Source organism: Scyliorhinus canicula, chromosome 1 (genome assembly GCF_902713615.1).
Source record: "Scyliorhinus canicula chromosome 1, sScyCan1.1, whole genome shotgun sequence".
NCBI lineage: Eukaryota > Metazoa > Chordata > Chondrichthyes > Carcharhiniformes > Scyliorhinidae > Scyliorhinus > Scyliorhinus canicula.
The window spans coordinates 42,358,986-42,380,552 of NC_052146.1; the positions used below are offsets into that span (position 1 = coordinate 42,358,986).

Sequence of the window (21,567 nt, forward strand, 5' to 3'; positions counted from 1 at the left end):
TAGGATAATGTTGAGGTCATCAGGCAGGTGTTCGGGAAGATCCCGGACCTGGACATGCACTGGCTGATTATTGGGGAGGGTGTCTATAACATGGTCATTGAACCAGGTTTGGGCCGGTTGAGCCAATGGTAGGGGAGTGTGTCACCAGTGGCGAAGGAATTGAAGGGGTTCATGGAGCGTGTGGAGGGGTGAACCCTTGGAGGTTTGGGAGGCCGAGGGCGAAATCATTTTTGTGCTTCTCCCATGTGCACAGGGTGTACTCCAGGATTGATTTCTTTGTGGTGGTCAAGACACTGCTGGCGGGTATGGGTCAACTCAGGGTACTTGGTGATCGTGGTCTCAGACCACATGCTGCACTGGGTGGACTTACAAGTGGACCCCGGGAGTGGTGGGCAGCACCCGCAGTGGAGGCTGGATGTGGGGTTGCTCGTGGACGAGGAGGTGTGTGAACGGGTGAGGGTCACCATCTGGGGATATGTGGAACTGAACGATATGGGTGAGGTTTTGGTCACCACGCTGTGGGAGGCGCTGTGGTCAGGGCAGAGTTTATTTCGATCCGGGATTGTAAGGACAAGATGGAATGAGTGGCGATGTGAAGGTTGGTGGACGAGATCCTGCGGGTGGATAGAAGATATCCGGAGGCCCCGGATACAGGGTTGTTGAAGGAACGGCAGAAGCACCAGATGGAATTTGAGTTGGTGTTCATGGGCAAGGCAGTGGGGCAGTTGCGGACGGCCAGTGTGGCAGTGTACGAGTATGGGGAAAAGGCGAGTAGGGTGCTGGCTCATCAACTTCTTAGGAAGCAGGAGGCAGTGATGGAGATCGGAAAGATGTAGGACAGGGGGAGAAGAGTGGTACTGAATCTGGTGGGGGTGAATGGGGTTTTTGAGGAGCTTTATAATAGGCTCTACAAATCGGAGCTGCCGACTGGGGGGAGGGAATGTGGTATTTCCTAGATGGGTTGGAGTTCCCCAAGGTGGAGGATGACCCAGTGCAGGAGCTAGGCGCTCCCATTGGACTGGTGGAGGTGATGGAAGGTATTTAGAATTTACAGTGCAGAAGGAGGCCATTCGGCCCATTGTGCCTGCAGTGGCCCTTGCAAAGAGCACCCTACTTAAGCCGATACCTCCACCCTATCCCCTTAACCCAGTAACCTCACCTAACCTTTTTGGATACTAAGTGGCAATTTAGCATGGCCAGTCCACCTAACCTTCACATCTTTGGACTGTTGGGGAAAACCGGAGCACCCGGAGGAAACCTACACAGATATGGGGAGAACGTCAGACTCCGCACAGATAGTGACCCAAGCCGGGAATTAACCTGGGACCCTGGAGCTGTGAAGCAACAGTGCTACCGTGCTACCGTGCTGCCCATGGTATGGGGGTGATGCCAGCATGGAAGGCCCCAGGCCCGGATGGGTTCCCTGTAGAACTTATAAGAAGTTTTCTGGGGATCAGGAGCCCCTGCTGTTAAGGGCATATAACAAGAGGGAAATTCCCACCTGGATCTTGGCCTGGTGGATTGAAGACTGTGTGCGGCCGGGGGGGGGGGTTGTGATAGGAGATAGGCGAGTTTGTAAATCTGTCGGTGAATGTCAGATTATTAAATGTGATAATGATGACCCCGGAGGGACAGGACGTGGAGGTTGCAATGGATGCTGAGAAAGCATACGATTGGGTGGAGTGGGTGTACTTGTGGGAAGTGTTGAGATGGTTCGGGTTTGGATCAGGGTTTGTGGACTGGGTCCGTTTGTTGTATAGGGCGCTGGTAGCGAGCGTATTGTCGAAGCGGGTGAGTTTGGGGTACTTCGGGCTATCCCACGGGACAAGGCAGGGGCGCCCACACTCTACGTTGCTTTTTACCTTGGCAATAGAGCCACTGGCAATAGCACTTAGAGCTCAAGGAGTTGGAGAGAGATAGTGTGGGGAGGAGTGGAGCACAGGGTCTCACTATATGCGGACAACCTGTTGCTTTATATCTCGTACCCACTGGGAGGCATAGGGGGAATTAGGAATATCCTGGAGCAGTTTGGTTGGTTTTCCGGATATAAGTTTTTCAAAAATAAATTTAGAGTACCCAATTAATTTTTTCCAATTAAGGGGCAATTTAGCGTGGCCAATCCACCTAACCTGCACATCTTTGGGAAACCCACGCAGACACGGGGAGAATGTGCAAACTCCACACGGACAATGACCCAGGGCCGGGATTCAAACCTGGGTCGTCAGCACCGTAGTCCCAGTGCTAACCACTGCACCACGTGCCGCCCTTCCGGATAAAAGTTAAGCATGGGGAAGAGTGAGGTCTTCCCAATCGAGACCAGGGGGGCAGGAAAGGAGGCTGGGCGAGCTGCTGTTTAGGGTGGTGGGGATGAGCATTTAGATATTTGGGCATCCAAGTGGCGCAGGTATGGGAACAAGTGCATAAATTGAATCTGGCGCGGTTGGTGGAAAGCAATAAGGGTGGATTTCAAGAGGTGGAATGTGCTCGCGCTATCACTGGCGGGATGGGGCAGTCAGTGAAAATGACGGTACTCATTTAAAAACGGTGTCCCGATCTCTGCGGCCCCTGAAGCGACACCCCCCCCCTCCGGTACCTTCCCAACACCAATGCAGTACACCCCAGTTCAATTCCACCCTTGGTAGTGCCAACCTGCAACCATGTCAGTGCCCCTGCCAGCTGACAGTGCCACCTGAGTATCTTGGCAATGCCTGGGTACCACCCTGCCCAAAGGGCATGCCCCTGGGCGCCTCTGATCCCCTGGGGGACCCCCACGAGTGCCGTTCCATCTGGTCCCCGTTTCTCGAGATCAGTACTGAACAGAGCACTCCCGAGGTCATTGAGCTGTCTTGCTTTAATATGCAGATTTCCAAAAAAGTGATTTGCATTGCATCATCTCTCAAGATCGCGTTAGATCTCATGAGGCATTGCAAGCCAGGTAGATCCCAGGAGCGGGGTCACCCGGCTTTTATCGGCCATGTTGCATCGCGGCAAGCTGCTTTTTGGGCGCAGCATGGCCGTAAAACCGTGCCCCGTGACTCATTCGCTATTATCTGGTGCTATGTTACAATGACTTCTGTTTTGTGCTGTACGTGTTATTCATTGATACCTATGGTTTTTCTTTTATTATCTTTTGACACGATATTTGTAAAATCTTGAATATTTCAATAAAAATACATTAAAAAAAATTCTTTCTATCCTGGGATGGCCCCTGCTAAGCAACAGCCTAATTTTCCTTTCAGCTCTGTTTGTTTTCATGTCGTATACCTTCATTACCATGCATGTATCTAAACCAAATTGAAGTAATTTAAATGCAGAAACACAAAATTAAACTTACTTAAAGTTATACTCAATTTCTAATACCCACAAATACAAATATAAATTATTTAAAATACCTGTTTCCTGAGAGTGTTTAGATACCTTTGCAATTTGCAGTAAAGTCTCAATTTTAAAAATTGTTTATAATTTGATTTTTATACAAGGCTCTGTGTTTTATTACCTTCCACAATTTTCATGCCAATTATTATTTTTTTTGTAATAGATTTGGGATAATGATCTCAACCAACCACAATAACTTGCATTCATATAGTACCTTAATTCAGTAAAACGTTCCAAGCCACTTCACAGAGGAGAATATAATTAGAGTAAACGCTTGTTCATACCAAGTGTTTTTCAGACAGACTTGAAGAAGGTGGTGGGTTTAGGGGGGATATTTCAGAGCATGGGTCCGGGGCTGCTAGACGAATGGCCATCATTGGTGGAGCAATTAATGATATAGGGATACGCTTGAGTCTGAGGCATGTATGGTTTGAGGTGGGAGATTCTAGGCCTGGTGGAGGTTACAGAGATAAAGAACAGTGTGACATTAAATCTTTCAACTGTGGAAAAGGAATTTTAGTTTTGAGGTGTATGGGCAACCAGGAGCCATTATGGTAGTGAGCATAAAGATGTGATTGGCAAGCACAACATGATCCAGGATAGAATTTTCCAGAAGTTTCTGGAGGTGGAAACAGATTTTGGGCAAAAATGTGTTGGAATATTCGTGCCTACCAATATCAAAGGTATGGATGAGGTTTTCAGTGGCAGGTGGGTTGAAGTAGGAATGGAAGTGAGTGATGTCGATACAGGTGAAACCAGTATTTGTAATAGATCGCTTATGGACTGAAAGCTCAGCTCCAGGTCAAATAGAATGCCAAGGTAGAAAACAGTCTGACTCAATCTGGGGCACTGGTTGGCAAAGAGGAGGAGTTGTTTTCGAGGATATTGAGTTTATAACAATTGATTAGTTTATCTCAATATTTAGCTGGAGGAAACTGTAGCTCATCCAAGACTGGGTGTTGGCAAGCAGTCTGACAATTCCAGTGTTGGAGGGGTAGAGAGAGGTAGTGCAGAGGTAAAGCTGGATATCATCAGCTTCTATGTGAAAACTGACCCTCGTGGCTTTATTTTCAATTTGGGGTTATGAACCCGCTGCCTGGATAATTTAAAGGTATCAACCTCATGCATGATTTGCAAATGCTCAAGTGGCTTACTTGTCAAATGTTAAAGCCTTAATTGGGCTGGAGGCAAGTTTGGTGACCGATTAGTGGTGTGGATTGTTAGCAGAAGGCTGAACTGCCTGCAGACGTGAGTGGCAAAGGTAGATAGCAACCATGATAGACCTGCTGCTGCCTTGCAGAAGAGAAGAGGAACACAAAAATGGAAATTGAGCCCAATCTGACCATCTAGTTCCCAAGATTTTTCTGCATAATAATAATCATAATCTTTATTAGTAACACAAGTAGGCTTACATTAACCCTGCAATGAAGTTACTGTGAAGTGAAAACATTAATTTCTGCATGTATTGAACCTCCCAGCTGTGCACTAACATGCACCAGTCTATTGAGATTTGACGATTTACAAATTGAAAATTGCCTTCTCTCTCTCCTCGGCCCATCAATAAGGATCTTAACAGATCATTAATTTAGGTGAGCGGATTCCTGACTCCTCCCCACCTCCTCAATTTGAATTTTTCAGCTTGTCCCGGGGGTATAATGCATCTATGGCCATCTAGGAGCATTAATTTCAAAGTGCACCTGCTCCTGTTCCATCACCCAGGGGCAATTGAAAATCCTGGCCTATGTCTGCAGATTTTGTCAACAAGAACAGCATGCATATAGGAAGAGGAAGGGGGCAAACAGAAATCCCTGTGAGATAGTATAGGTCAAGACTGAGAACAGAAGCCCTTACTGGGGAAATGGCTCTGATTGGATAGTCATGAAGACAACCAAGAGTTGACGATTCCACTGAGCTGGATAATGAGGGTGAGGTGGAATGATCAAATACAGTCACACAGGATTTGTCCGAAGGTCTTGATTTTTGGTTAGGGATGTTTTGATGCTTTGAGAGGGGTTAAAATCTGATTGGCGAAATTCAAACCAGGATGTAAAATTTTAGCGCCATTAGGTTCGTAAGTATTTGTACCCCATTAAATGTTCATTTCATTCTGTCTGAAACTGCATTTTGTACTTTTCTTTTAGCGGGTGTGCATCTGGGACTGGACTTCAGAAGCTAAAGGGCCAGCTTGTTCTGTGGACCTGAGTCCTGTCTTTAGCCTTCAGGTACATAACTGAAACATTATCATAAATTATGTTTTTTCCATCAGTTATGATACATTACATTGAGCAAGTCAAACACAATATGCAGTGTATAGCATACATAAAACTTTCATGTCACATTTGGCTGCCATTTAAAAATGATACATTGTTTCTCCCGGTTTACAGCGAATCAAAGAAAGAACACTCTACCGAGACCCACTCCCCCACCCTTTCCCAGTAACCCCACATAACCTGCACATCTTTGGACATTAAGGGGAAATTTAGCATGGCTAATCCACCTAGCCTGCACATCTTTTGACTGTGGGAGGAAACCGGAGCACCCGGAGGAAACCCATGCAGACATGGGGAGGAAATGCAAACTCTACACTGACAGTCACCCAAGGCCAGAATTGAACCCGGGCCCCTAGCACTATGAGGCAGCAGTGCTACCGTGCCTCCCTTCCACCAATGTTAAGATGGGAGATCAGGCAACTCCTGTGAAAGTCTTATCCTTAAGTGCAAGCACCATTTCTAACCAAAAAGGAAAATAAATATTTCTATATAGTACCTTTCATGGCTGTAGATGTTCCAAAGCAGTTTACAACCAACAGGTATTTTTGAAGTATTGTCACTGACGTGATGTAGGATATATGACGGCAAAATTCCCCACACCCAAGTTCCACAAACAGCAGTGAGATAATGAGCAGATATTCTGTTTTTAGTGATGTTGAATGAGAGATTAAATATTAGCCAGGACTGGGGAGAACTCTTCTGCTGTGCTTCGAAATAGTGCTGTAAGATCTTTTACATTTGATAAGGCAGAAGGGCCCTTGATTTGGCATCTTATCTGAAAGATGACAACTCCAACGGTACACAATAGCACTTCCTCAGTACGGCACAGAAAGGTCAGTCAAGGCGTTTGTGCTGGAGCATATGAAGTGAGGCTTGAAACCACCAGCTTCTGATACAAGAGGCGAGAGTGCTGCCAACTCAGCCACACCTGACAATTTAAGCATAACTTTTTTTTTAACCAATTCACATTATAATGGATTACTTCAAGATGTAGTGACTATTGTGATACCAATCAGCCATTTTTCACACATTGAGGTCTAACAACAATAATGATAAGTATAGCCACTTAAAATGTGGTAATATTGATTTCAGGGAGAAATGTCTGCCTGGATATCAGGGAACTCCCAACTTTTCTTCAGTTTGTGACATGGAATTCAGGCGAATGATGGTCTGATATCTCATCTGAAGGACAGCACATTTGACCATGCACCACTTCCTCAATAGTTTACTGTCATCTTAGATTATATATCTAAATCCTGGAGTGATACAAAGATGAACAGCTTAACAACTGAGCCCAACCATTCCTTATGTTGAGACAACTGTCTCAATTTACTAAAATACAGGTCTTGGGTGGGAGGAATCTTGTTCAGTCTATATGGTATTGTAATGGAAATGTCATTAGGTAGAAAATGACAAATGAGTGGGATTAAAGAGTGGTAATAAACATATTAGGTTCTGATTGTTTCATAAACATAAGCAAACAAAAACACCTTCATATGAGTTATTTCATAGATTTCTTTTGTTTATAGATATATTGTTCTTTCTTTTTTTTAATCTAAATTTATAGTACCCAATTATTTTTTTTCCAATTAAGGGCAATTTAGCATGGCATGCTTAGTCCACCTAACCTGCACATCTTTGGGTTCTTTGGGCACAGACATGGGGAGAATGTGCAAACTCCACAAGGACATTTCGACAAATAAATGGATATTTTTCGTCAGTATTTACACTGGAGAAAGACAATGTTGTCGAGGAGAACACTCAGGTTCAGTCGACCAGGCTAGATGGAATTGAGGTTCAAAAGGAGGAGGTGTTAGCAATTTTGGAAAATGTCAAAATAGATAAGTCCCCTGGGCCAGATGGGATTTATCCTAGGATTCTCTGGGAAGCCAGGGAGGAGATTGCAGAGCCTTTGTCCTTGATCTTTATGTCGCCTTTGTCGACAGGAATAGTGCCGGAAGACTGGAGGATAGCAAATGTTGTCCCCTTGTTCAAGAAGGGGAGTAGAGACAACCCTGGTAATTATAGACCTGTGAGCCTTACTTCGGTTGTGGGTAAAATGTTGGAAAAGGTTATAAGAGATAGGGTTTATAATCATCTTGAAAAGAACAAGTTGATTAGCGATAGTCAACACGGTTTTGTGAAGGGTAGGTCATGCCTCACAAACCTTATTGAGTTTTTTGAGAAGGTGACCAAACAGGTGGATCAGGGTAAAGCTGTTGATGTGGTGTATATGGATTTCAGTAAGGCGTTTGATAAGGTTCCCCACGGTAGGCTATTGCAGAAAATAAGGAAGTATGGAATTGAAGGTGATTTAGCGGTTTGGATCAGTAATTGGCTAGCTGAAAGAAGACAGAGGGTGGTGGTTGATGGCAAATGTTCATCCTGGAGTTCAGTTACTAGTGGTGTACCGCAAGGATCTGTTTTGGGGTCACTGCTGTTTGTCATTTTTATAAATGACCTGGAAGAGGGTGTAGAAGGATGGGTTAGTAAATTTGCAGATGACACGAAGGTCGGTGGAGTTGTGGATAGTGCTGAAGGATGTTATAGGATACAGAGGGACATAGATAAGCTGCAGAGCTGGGCTGAGAGGTGGCAGATGGAGTTTAATGCGGAAAAGTGTGAGGTGGTTCACTTTGGAAGGAGTAACAGGAATGCAGAGTACTGGGCTAATGGCAAGATTCTTGGTAGTGTAGATGAACAGAGAGATCTCGGCATCCAGGTACATAAATCCCTGAAAGTTGCCACCCAGGTTAATAGGGCTGTTAAGAAGGCATATGGTGTGCTAGCCTTTATAAGCAGGGGGATTGAGTTTCGGAACCACAAGGTCATGCTGCAGCTGTACATAACTCTGGTGCGGCCGCACCTGGAGTACTGCGTGCAGTTCTGGTCACCACATTATAGGAAGGATGTGGAAGCTTTGGAAAGGGTTCAGAGGAGATTTACTAGGATGTTGCCTGGTATGGAGGGAAGGTCTTACGAGGAAAGGCTCAGGGAATTGAGGTTTTCGTTAGAGAGGAGAAGGCTGAGAGGTGACTTAATAGAGACATATAAGATAGTCAGAGGGTTAGATAGGGTGGACAGTGAGAGTCTTTTTCCTCGGATGGTGATGACCAACACGAGGGGACATAGCTTTAAATTGAGGGGTGATAGATATAGGACAGATATCAGAGGCAGTTTCTTTACTCAGAGAGTAGTAGGGGTGTGGAACGCCCTGCCTGCAACAGTAGTAGACTCGCCAACTTTAAGGGCATTTAAGTGGTCACTGGATAGACATATGGATGAAAATGGAATAGTGTAGGTCAGATAGGCTTCAGATGGTTTCACAGGTCGGCGCAACATCGAGGGCCGAAGGGCCCGTACTGCGCTGTAGTGTTCTATGTTCTATGACAGTGACCCAGGGCCAGGATTCGAATCCAGGTCCTCAGCGCCACAATCCCAGTGCTAACCACTGTGCCACATGCCACCCTCTATAGATATATTGTTGAATATATTTTTGTCGTGCAGTTGAATTTCTTTGGCATTGCACACATTGGGGGGGAAACTTTTACTCATTGACACATTGGAAGCAAGGAGTGTGTGGAAGCCCAGTAGTTCGGAAGAAACCTGGGTATCTGGGTCTCCCTAAACCCTGTGGTCATATAGCATGCATGGCTCCATAAAACCTTTAATTTGATGGATCTGGAGCTGGCTGCCTGACACACTTGGAATTTGTATCCATTTAGATCCTCACCCACACCCAATACCACCTACTCGCCCAATCCCACCCACTCATCCATGTTAAAACTACCCTATTGGGTGAACAGCAAATGCTGCTGGCACATGAAATTGGAACAGATGTGCAAATATATTTCAGCTCCTATTTTAGGCCATATCATCTGTTCTTATGTACGTATTTTCATTATAAACTCCACTGCTCACATTTATTTATTTTTTAAATTAAAAAATAAATTAATTTAGAGTACCCAATTCATTCTTTCCAATTAAGGAGCAATTTAGCGTGGCCAATCCACCTAGCCTGCACATCTTTGGGTTGTGGGAGCGAAACCCACGCAAACACGGGGAGATTCTGCAAACTCTACACGGACAGTGACCCGGGCCGGGATTGAACCTGGGACCTCAGCACCATGAGGCAGCAGTGCTATCCACTGTGCCACCGTGCTGCCCTAAACTGCCCACAATTATAATGAAACCTGTCACAATTTAATTAGGCTCTGCTTCTGTACTTCTGTTTAGGGGAGAGTGTAATTACAGTACATGTTTACAAAGGCCATTTCCATTATAAGTGTGGACATACATTTATAATGTGAAAAGTGTTGACAGGAAGCTTATGCAGAAGTAATTTTTTAACATATAAATATATTTTGTTTCAAAAATGATCATAATTTACACTTGCTGTTATATGGCCCTTAAAAAAACAAAAATAATGGATAAACATATTGCCCCATAATCAAATGTTTAAAAGGCTAGGTTCTGCATTCAGTTATTCTCATGCAGCATATTTACTGAGCATCAAAACTCATTTTAATGCTGTGTTATAATGTATTTAATTTATTTTGAGAAAGAGAGCTGTTAGTCATAAATTTAGCAGTATTTATTTGTTAATGCTTCACAGTGAAATGAGGGTACAGCCTTAGTGTTACATCAATGATGATCTAAAATTAATTGTAACAGAAACAATTTTGAAAATGCAAAATGTTTATTCTTGCATTGATCTACTTTACAGTAAAGAGGTTTTTCAAAAAGTGACTTGTCATTCAACTTCTAAACATAATAAGATCTGAAATCTGTGCAAAAAACATTTTTTGAACAGTTGTTTGTTTACAAATGAATCTAATAGATCTAGATTGGAATTTTAATTTGTCAGACATTTACTTAGGTGGAGTTGACTGTAACAGGTTGAAAAGTAGCTTGATAGTTTCTCTTAAATTACCCTGTTGTTTTTTTCTAGACTTTTGTACTATTTAATCCTGAGGATAATACTGAGCTGCTCAGTAACAGCAAGACTGAAGTTGTATTCTATACTTGGGTGAGTTTTATTGCATATTAGTGGAGAGTGACCCAGTCATATATTTCAAACTCCTTTTATTTAATGTTGTTTGGCATAAATTAGAGATGGCTACAAATAATTGATGACATTTATAGGAAGACTTTAGATGATGTCTTGTGGTTTACAGTTCTGTCCAAAGCTTAAAACTTTGGTAACCTGTTTAATTTACTGACATAAGTAAGTAATATACAACAGAGCAATTTCATTTCTTTAAAATGTGACCTTTGTTCATAAAGGATTTATAAAGCAGTTGAAATAAGTATGATTAACTTTGATATCTTCTCTAATATTTTCAATTTTTAGTTTTATATATTCAATATAAATCCAGATGAATCCAAATCTCATGCAGCATATCAGGAATCTGATATATGGAACACGATTGTGATGTTTAGTATTCCCTGTCTCTTAAAATTATTACTCAAATGTTCCCTGTGGGAAAAGCTTCAAATAGGTATATCCAGGCAATTGTAGTTGCTCATAAACTGAGATCAATTAAGGCCATTTGTAACTTTTCGTATGTTCCATCTCCAGGCTAGAGAATGCTGAAAGAAATGACTACTTGATTTCCATTGCAAATGGGGAGTTAAGATCAAGTGTGATCTTCAGTTGAAGCAGGATTAGATAGCAATACAAAATTGGAACAGAGTCTGAAGAAATACTTTAGTGCCCATTTAATGTCATGCACGGTAGCATGGTGGTTAGCATCAATGCTTCACAGCTCCAGGGTCCCAGGTTCGATTCCCAGCTGGGTCCCTGTCTGTGTGGAGTTTGCACGTCCTCCCCGTGTGCGCGTGGGTTTCCTCCGGGTGCTCCGGTTTCCTCCCACAGTCCAAAGATGTGCGGGTTAGGTGGATTGGCCATGCTAAATTGCCCGTAGTGTAAGGTTAATGGGGGGATTGTTGGGTTACGGGTATACGGGTTATGTGGGTTTAAGTGGGGTGATCATTGTTCGGCACAACATCGAGGGCCGAAGGGCCTGTTCTGTGCTGTACTGTTCTATGTTCTATGCATTCTATCCTGAGTTTTGCAGCTCCAATATACAAATTCCTGTGTTCACGTTTAAAATGGAAGCTACTTATGTCAACTTGTTAAACTATAATAATAACCTGCCTTTGTTTGAGAAAGGAAAATAGATATTCCTATTTGTCAAACAGTAGCCCTGACAGCACAGTTCTCCATTAAAATCCTTAATAGCCAGCAATCAGAAACTCAACATTGGGATAAAGGCAATTTGCCGTATCTATCAATATTTGCCTACAGTAGAAAGGCAAACTAAGGAGCATGGTAATTGGCATTTAATTTTTTATAGGGAAGTTATGCTAATATTTAAGACAAGCTAAATGTTAATATGCAAATATGGACTGTAATTTTAATAGTAACATAGTAACATATTAATTAATTTATGTCTATATTGCATTCCTTTTAGAAAAATAACCAGTTAGAATTTGCATCACCAATCCTTACAGATGAAGTAAGTATTAATGATACATTATTTAAAGTGCTACATTGAAACCTGAAACAAGCTACATATATAATATATATCTATATAGTTAGACAAATAGGGGGTGATTCTCCCCCTGTGTTGCGCTCAACGCACCTCTTGCTATTCCTAGAAAATAGCGGGGAGTCCCTACATGGGGTTCATGCCAGGTACCGAATGGATCGTGATGCTCCCAAACCGCGGTGCCTCGCGTGATCTTAATCACGCTCTCCCTGGGCATGAACCAGTCACATTTTTAAATAAGTCTTTAAACTCATTTAAATATGCGCAGCCTGTTCGAGGCCAGAGTCTCCTGGTTTCCGGGATTCACCGGCACCACCAGCTCAGCAGTTTCCAGAAATGGAGATCAGACGTAATAACCATGCCGGGGAGTCAGAAACTATAGTACCCCTTGTGGTCGGGGACAGGCAGGGCACTGCCCCTGGCACCCTGGCAGTTCCAACCCGGCGATGAAAGTGGGGAGTGAAGGCAGTGCATAAGGTGGTTGCTGAGGGCGAACAGCTAAAGGGGGAATGAAGGGGTGTATGAGAGGTGAGGGTCATGAAGCGGGTGCATAAGGAGGGCCTGAAAGGAGGGGTGCTGAAAGCGGGGGTTGGCTTTAAAGGTGATGGTGGGGGGTGTCAGCGACCCCATGGCGGGGGTATGCTCACTTTGGGGCAATGCCGATGAGGCTGGATCATGGTGGGTCACACTCATGCCTGCGTAGTAATAGGGAGGAGGGTGGGAGGTTGCCCTCTAGGGTTGAGCGTTAGGGGTATTGTCCACATCAGCAGGGGCCGCAATGTCCGTGGGTGGGGGTCTGTGGGGGACGTTCAACTTAACTTTGAAAGCTGGGCACCCTTTGAAAAAGTCGCCCCGAGGACTTCCCGTGGCAGCCATGGAGTGAGGGGTCGCACACTAGGCAACTCCGGCTTGAAGGGTTTGGATTTGGCACGTTTTACCCATTAGCAGGTTAGTTCCGGCAGAAAAGTGAAGTGAAAGGTGTAGGAGAAGAGGGTTTCCCTGGGATTAGCATATCTACTAGCTATCAGACCTGGCAGAAGACAGTGAAGGACCTGGCTAAGGAGTTGGAGGAGACCTGTGGCGTGGCACCAATTGCGAAAATGGCAGAGGGGAAGGGTGATCATCAGTGGGAAAGCCTCAGAGGAGCAATTGATGAGCTTTATCAAGGAGTAATTTTGACAGCAGAGGAAGGAGATACACAGAGAATAGTGAAGGGTGATTGAAGGAGCAGTGGCACATACGCCAGGGTCATTGGATTGGGTGGAGAAATGCCTTGAGGCACAAAGGATGTGATCCGTGAGGTGGAAAAGGTGGTGTCTGACCAGAGTGACCGTACTGCGTCTTTGGAGGCGGAAGTGGGATCCTGGAGGAATCAATGCAAGTCGCTGCGGGTGAAGGTGGAGAAACAGGTGAACAGGTCCAGACGACAGAATTTGAGGATTGCCGGTCTGCTGGAGAGAATGTGGAGGGAACAAGCGGCACGGAATATGTTTTGAGGATGCTGGCTGGGTTGGTGGGGGAGAAGGTGCTGAACAAGGCCCCAGAGGTGGATTGGGCCCATAGGTCTTTGAGGCAGAAGCCGAGAGCAGGGGAGCACAAGTTCGTGGACAAGGAGAAGATCCTAAGGTGGGCCAGGGTGAAGCGAGTCTGTGAAGGGAGGGTAATCGAGTCCGGATTTACCAGGACATTGGTGAGGAGCTGGTGAAGAGGTGCGCGGGATTCAACAAGACCAAGGTGGTGTTGTACCTGACCAGATTCTACGTTACTTATGATAGCTGGAGTTATATTTTGAGACGTTGGAGGAGGGGAATAATTTTATAAGGGACCATAAATTGGGGGAGAACTAAGGGGCGGTATGGGATGGAGTAGTTAAGTCCGCAAAGGTTGGGTGTTATGGTTTTGTGTTGCCGAAGGGGGGAGGATTTTTAGAAGCTGTAAGTTTGTAAGGGGGGAACAATCGCACATGGCAGGTTTGGAGGTTGAGTGTGGTCATGGGTGGGGTGCAGGGCCACCTTGGATGGACCCGGTTCATAGTGGGATTAGGCAAGGCAGAGCCCTGGGAGGGTTTATGAGCTAAGGTGGATGGTGGATCTGTGGAGGTTAAGGAACCCTGGAGGGAGGGAGCACACCTTCACTCGCGTGTATAAGGTGTTTTCTAGAATCAATTTTTTTCATGGTGAATCGGGTGGTGCTGATGGGGGTGGTGGAGCGGAGTATGTGGGAATTGTGATTTTGGACCACGTGCCATATTGACTGGATGTCAGGCTTAGTTCGGGGCAGGTGCAGAGGCCAGGGTGGGGGTTGGATTTGGGTGAGTCGAATGTTGACTCACCAATTGTGGCAGCAGGCGGTGTTGAGGGAAATTTTAAGGGTGAGGGCAGATATGGGGAGGTGGTATTGGAGCCGGAAAAGATAAATGAGGCGTTCAGGGGGTACTACGAGAAGTTGTATAAGGTCGAGCCGGATGGAGATGCGGGGGATATGGAACAATTACTGGACGGTTTGGAGTTCCCAGAGCTGGAGGAGGAGAAGAGGCAGGCATTGGAGGAGCTGCTGGGGCTGAGGAAGGTGATATAGTATCAGGGGAATGCAGTCGAGGAAGGCCCCAGGGCCAGACGCTTTCCTGTGGAGTTTTATAAGCTTTTTGAGACCCCACCTGCTGGGGATGTTAGGTGAAGCGGTGGAGAGGGGAGAGTTGCCAGTGACATCGATTTCATTGATCCTGAAGATGGGGAAGGATCCACTGGAGGACAGTCATGTTAAACAGGGATGTGAATGTACTGTTGAAGGTGTTGGCGGGTGATGCGACCATCAATTCACACGAAACCAGGAGTAGAAGTAAACTGTGCCTTTAATCAACTAGAACTGCCTGCGACTGGTCTGCTAGTAGGAGCCGCCTACAGGGCGATTGCTCTTTATACCTCCCCTCAAGGGGTGGAGTCAGGGGCAGAGCCCACACAGGCCCCAGCATGCTACATTATAGGCAGTACCATACAATGGTCCATAGGTGGAGCCCACATGGGCAATAGCGTAATACAGATAATCATATGGTGATTTGTTACAGCAATACATTCACCACATTCACCCCTGTTAAATAAATGAAGTCCGGCGAGGGTGACGGGTTCATAAGTTCAGCCTGTCCAGTGCACGGATTGTGCGCTGTGAACGCCGAAGCTCTGGTGTTGCCGCTGGCCCGGGCGGCAAACTCGTCCGTGCTGGCATCGGTAGTGAAGTTGCCAGTGCGGGTATAGACGTGGACTCCGGGAGCGTGTCTTCTGTAGCTTCATACCTGTGGGTTGGTGAAGGGGGAATGGGGGGGCGGGAGGGGGTGCGGGTGCCATGTAGGGGGCGGGGCGCTGGTCAGCGTAGGTTGGGCGGGGTAAGATGGGATGGCGATTGTAGTGGAACCTGCGGGTGCCAGGTGCCGGAGGGAGACCGTATCCTGTCTGCCTTCGGGGTGCTCGATGTATGCGTACTGGGGGTTGGAGTGATGGAGCTGGACCCTCTCAACCAGGGGGTCGGACGTATGACTCCTGACGTGCTTGCGGAGCAGGACGGGCCCCGGTGTCTTCAGACAGGGCGGAAGCGAGGACCCAGAGGTGGATTTCCTGGGGAAAACAAATAGGTGGTCATGGGGGTCTCGATTGTGGCTGTGCAAAGTAAGGAACTAATAGAGTGGAGTGCGTCGGGGAGGACCTCCTGCCATTGGGAGACCGGGAGATTCCTAGACCGTAGGGCTAGGAGGATGGTGTTCCAGACCGTCGAGTTCTCCCTCTCCACCTGTCCGTTTCCCCTGGGGTTATAACTGGTAGTTTTGCTCGAGGCAATCCCTTTGCTGAGCAGGTACTGACGCAGTTCGTCGCTCATGAAAAACGAGCCCTGGTCACTGTGGACGTATGTGGGGAAACCAAACATGGTGAAGACACTATGTAGGGCTCTAATGACAGTGGCCGTGATCATGTCAGGGCAAGGGATTGCAAAGGGGAAGCGGGAGAACTCGTCGATAATGTTGAGGAAATATGTGTTGCGGTTGTTGAAGGGGAGGGGCCCTTTGAAATCGATACTAAGGTGCTCAAAGGGCCGGGATGCCTTTACCAGGTGTGCCTTATCAGGTCGATAGAAGTGCGGCTTGCACTCCTCGCAGGTCGGGTATCCCTGGTCATGGCCCTGAGCTCCTCCAGTGGAGTAGGGCAGGTTGTGGGCCTTGATGTAGTGGAGAAGCCGGGTGGCCCCCCGGGTGGCAGAGGTCATCGTGGATAGCACATAGTCGGTCATCTTGCTTGCTGGCGCATGTGCCGCAGGACAGGGCATCTGGGGGCTCATTGAGTTTCCCAGGGCAATATACTATATCGTAATTATAGGTGGAGAGTTCGATCCTTATCATCTTTCAAGATCTTATCATTCTTGATTTTGCCCCGCTGCGTATTGTCGAATATGAAGGCTACCGATTGTTGGTCGGTGATGAGGGTAAATCTCCTACCAGCAAGTTAATGCCTCCAGTGCTGCATGGCTTCCACGATGGCTTGAGCCTCCTTTTTGACTGAGGAGTGTTGAATGCCGAAGCTGGTGAGGGTTCGTGAAAAAAACGCTACGGGCCTGCCTGCCTGATTGAGGGTAGCGGCGAGGGCGACCTCTGATCGCTTTCCACCTGGAAGGGGACGCACTCGTCCAACGCGTGTATTGCGGCTTTGGCAATATCTGCTTTGATGCAGCTGAAGGCCTGGCGGGCCTCAACCACCAGTGGGAAGATGGTAGCCTTGATTAGTGGACGGGCTTTGTCCGCATAGTTGGGGACCCACTGGGCGTAATATGAAAAGAACCCGAGGCACCTTTTCAGGGCCTTGGGGCAGAGGGGAAGGGGGAGTTGCAGGAGGGGGCGCAAACGGTTGGGGTCGTGTCCTAGGACCCTGTTTTCCACGACGTAGCCGAGGATGGCTAGTCTAGTTGTGCAGAAAACGCATTTCTCCTTGTTGTAAGTGAGATTAAGGGTTCGAGCAGTTTGGAGAAATCTCTGGAGGTTGGCATCGTGGTCCTGCTGATCATGGCCGCAGATGGTGATGTTGTCCAAGTACGGAAATGTGGCCCGCATCCCATACTGGTCCACCATTCGGTCCACCATTCTGTGGAAAACCGAGACCCCGTTCGTGACGCTAAAGGGGACCCGGAGGAAGTGGAGGAAGTGGTCGTCTGCCTCAAAAGCCATGTAAAGGCGATCCTCAGGGGGGGATTGGGAGCTGGTGGTACACAGACTTCAGATCCACCGTGGAGAACACCCAGTAGTGCGCGATCTGATTAACCATGTCTGCGATCCGGGGAAGGGGGTACACATCGAGGTGTGTGTACTGGTTTATGGTTTGGCTGTAATCTACAACCATCCGGTTCTTCTCCCCAGTCCTGATGACCACCACCTGGGCTCTCCAGGGACTATTTCTGGCCTCGATAACTCCCTCCCTCAAGAGTCGCTGGACCTCGGACCTGATAAAAGTCCTGTCCTGGATACTGTACCACCTGCTTCTGGTGGCGACTGGTTTGCAGTCGGCGGTGAGGTTTGCGAAGAGCGGAGGAAGGTCAACCTTTAGGGTCGCAAGGCTACATACGGTGAGAGGGGGTAGGGGCCCGCCGAACTTCAGGGTGAGGCTCCTGAGATTACATTGGAAATCCAGTCCCAATGGAAGAGGAGCGCTGGGGTCGGGGAGTACATATAGTTTAAAATTGGTGTACTCAGCACCCTGTATTGTGAGGGTTGCGGTAGTGCATCCTCGGACCTGCACTGAGTGTGACCCGGAGGCGAGGGAGATGGTTTGATGCACCGGGAAGATTGGGAGCGAGCAGCGTCTTACCATGACCGGATGAATGAAGCTCTCTGTGCTCCCAGAGTCGAAGAGGCAGGGTGTTTCGTGTCCGTTTACCCGGACGGTCATCATAGAGCTCCGGAGGTGTTTGGGTCGCGACTGGTCAAGGGTGACCGCGCTGCGTTGTGGGTAGTCGGCGTGGTCGAAGGTGCTGGGGCGGTCCCAAGATGGCTGCCCCCGTTGGCTGCACGTGTCGGGCGGCGTTGCAGATGGCGGTCAAGATGGCGGACCCGTCGGTCGCACGGGGCGGGCGGTGAGGAAGATGGCGTCCAAGATGGCAGTCCCCATGAATCGCACGTGGTGGGCCACGTGGGCGAGGATTGCCAAGATGACGGCCCCCGTGAGTCGTACGTGTTGTGCGGGCTTGGAGATGGCTGCCCCTACGGACAACACAAGGCCGATGAAGCGTCTGGGGGGGGGGGGGGGGTGCGGAGCCAGCAGACACACTGCTACACTGTGGGATCTGTGGGACTGTGAGTCCGAGGGTCGGGCCTGCGATTTAGAGTTTTTGGACCTGGCTAGGCAAACTTTAGCCAAATGTCCTTTTCTCCCGCAGTCACTGCAGTTTGCGTTCCGGGCCGGGCAGCGTTGCCTGGGGTGTTGAGGCTGGCCGCAGAAATAACAGGGTAGCCCCCCATGGTGAGCAGGCTGCCGCGCGGCACAGGCCTAGGGTATTCTTTGGTCGGGGGTCCACGAGGGGGTCGCTTGATCGGACGGGAATGCATTTAGGCTTTGGAACGCTACTTCCAGAGAGGAGGCTAATTTTACTGTCTCCTCCAGGTCGAGGGCACCTTTTTAGAGTAGGCGCCGTCTCACGTAGTTGGACCTGACTCCAGCCACGTAGCTCTCCCGGATGGCGAGGTCCATATGTTGAGTGGCTGTAACGGCCTGGTAATTGCAGCTTCGTGCAAGGACTTTGAGGTCGCGTAGGTACTCTTCCAGTGATTCCCCAGGGTGCTGGCAGCAAGTGGTGATGAGATGCCACACATATACGTCGTTCACGGGCCTTACGTAGAGGCGCTCTAGCATCGTGAGGGCCTCTGCGTAGGTGGAGGCTTCCTCGAGTTGAACAGAGATTCGATGGCTCACTATTGCGTGGAGGAGGCTCAGCTTCTGTTCGTCGGAGGAGGAAGGCGAGGAGGAGTCGGCGAGGTAGGCCTTGAAACAGCGGAGCCAGTGCAAAAAAATCTCTTTTGCCTCCGCGGCCTGCGGATTGAGTTCCAGTTGGTCAGGTTTGAGGGCCGATTCCATAGTGGCGTTGTAGCTGATTAATTGATGCGACCATCAATTCACACAAAACCAGGAGTAGAAGTAAACTGTGGCTTTAATCGACTAGAACAGTGCCTGCCTGCGACTGCTCTGCTAGTGGGAGCCGCCTACAGGGGGACTGCTCTTTATACCTCCCCTCAAGGGATGGAGCCAGGGGCGGAACCGACACAGGCCCCAGAATGCTACATTATAGGCAATGGTCCTAGGTGGAGCCCACATGAGCAACAATGTAATACAGATAATGATATGGTAAATTGTTACAGCAATACATTCACCACAGTGGGTTGGATGGAGGGGTGCATGCCAGAGTTGGTCTCTGAGGATCAAACAGGTTTTTTGAAGGGTTAGGCAGCTCTTCAGCAACAACATGGGGCTGTTGAATGTAGTTATGACTCCGTCACGGGTGGGCACTGGAGGTTATTGGTTCTATTGACGCGGAGAAGGCCTTTGACCAGGGTAGAGTGGAAGTACCCATTCGGAATTCTGGGTAGGTTTGGGTTTGGCCCGAAGTTTGTGGCATGGGTGCGTGTTTTGTATGCATCTCCGGTGGCAAGTGTGCATACGAATGACATGGGCGTGGCGTTTTTTGAGTTACACAGGGGAATGAGGCAGGGGGGCCCGCTGTCGCCATTGTTATTTTCGCTGGTGATCGAGTCCTTGGCAATGGCCATTTGGGGGATGTATGGGAAGTGGAGGGATGTGGGGCTGGAGCGGGTTAGGGATATGTTCTTGGAGGGGACGTTTGTGGGACTGGACAAGCTGCGGGAGAGGGTTGAGCTGCCGAGGGGCAGTGAGTTTAGGTACATGCTGGTGCAGGACTTTGTGCGAAAGGAGTGGCGGATGTTCCCCAAGCTACCAAAGTAAACATTGTTGGAGCAACTGCTCCTTCCTGACGACTTGGGGGAGGGTAGGATTGGAGATATGTACGGGTGTTTGGGAGAGCAGGATAGGACACATGTGGTGAGGATAAAGCATAAGTGGGAGGACGAGTTGGGGAGAAATAGGTTGGGGACTGTGTTGTGAGGCGATGCGACGGGTCAGCTCAACCATCCTCCAAGGATAAGCTTGAATCAGTTCAAGGTGGTGCACAGGGTACTCATGACTCGGGTGAGGATGAGTGAGTTTTTTCAGGGGGTGGCCGAAGGATGCGAGAAGTATCGGCGGGGGACATTGAATCATGCTCACGTGTTCTGGGGCTGCGAGAAGCTGGAGAGTTTTTGGGAGGCGGTGTTTGGGATATTATCTAAGATAGTGGGGGTGGAAGTCAGGCCAAATCCTATGGTGGCAATCTTTGGGGTCTCGGAGGTGCTGGAGCTGCTGGAGGGTAAAGGGGCTGATGTTGTGGCCTTCACATCTCTGATTGCCCAGCGAAGGATCCTGTTGAATTGGAGGTCAGATATGCCACCGAGCAAAGATTACGTTTGAGTTCAGGGGGTCAGAGGTGGGTTTTGAGGTGCGGTGGAGGAAGTTCATGATGCTATTTGAGGAATTGTTCATTGGGGGAGAGGAGAGGGGAGGGAATAATTGTACCATCTGTGGATTACGGATGCGTTCTTTGGCTGCGTTGCGCTCAAGCGAGAGCACAACGTGGTCGGAGAATCGAATCCAGGAGAGCTCTACAGCGGGATTCCTGGCAGCCTCCAGGGGCTGGTTTAGCTCACTAAGCTAAATCGCTGGCTTTTAAAGCAGACCAAGCAGGACGGTTCGATTCCTGTACCAGCCTCCCAGAACAGGCGCCGGAATGTGGCGACTAGGGGCTTTTCACAGTAACTTCATTGAAGCCTACTCGTGACAATAAGCGATTTTCATATGGACTGGTTTAGCTCACTGGGCTAAATCGCTGGCTTTTCAAGCAGACCAAGCAGGCCAGCAGCACGGTTCAATTCCCGTACCAGCCTCCCCGGATAGGCGCCGGAATGTGGCGACTAGGGGCTTTTCACAGTAACTTCATTGAAGCCTACTCGTGACAATAAGCGATTTTCATTTTCATTTTTCTTGCAGGATTCACCCAAGTCCTACGAGATGTCGGTGTCGGAACTCTGCCCAAAAGGGGCGGGTCCAAGCATCTCCCGGGCCATTGGAGACCCTGGCCGGGATTCTCCAATCCTGCGCCGGGTCAGAGAATTCCTGGGGGAGGCGCGAATTCCGCCCCGACGCCGGCTTCCCTATTCTCCGGCGGCGTTTTTCAGGGGCTGGCGGTATTCCCACCACGCTGGTCGGGGGCCATTGACAGTGGCCCCTCCGGCG

The 21,567-nt window shown here is 48.2% G+C and overlaps 1 protein-coding gene across 2 annotated transcripts in view; it reads left to right on the forward strand.

The window, feature by feature from the left end:
- Positions 1-21,567, forward strand: part of cfap251 (cilia and flagella associated protein 251) — a 135,863-nt gene that overhangs the window by 43,760 nt on the left and 70,536 nt on the right. For both annotated transcript variants that reach the window (XR_005459784.1, XM_038789752.1), the window contains exons 7-9: positions 5,517-5,597; positions 10,597-10,674; positions 12,122-12,166. Coding sequence is in view for 1 of the 2 variants with exons in the window: in XM_038789752.1 (XP_038645680.1) it covers positions 5,517-5,597; positions 10,597-10,674; positions 12,122-12,166 (204 nt within the window). In the remaining variant the exon portion in view is untranslated. The remainder of the gene's footprint in view (positions 1-5,516; positions 5,598-10,596; positions 10,675-12,121; positions 12,167-21,567) is intronic.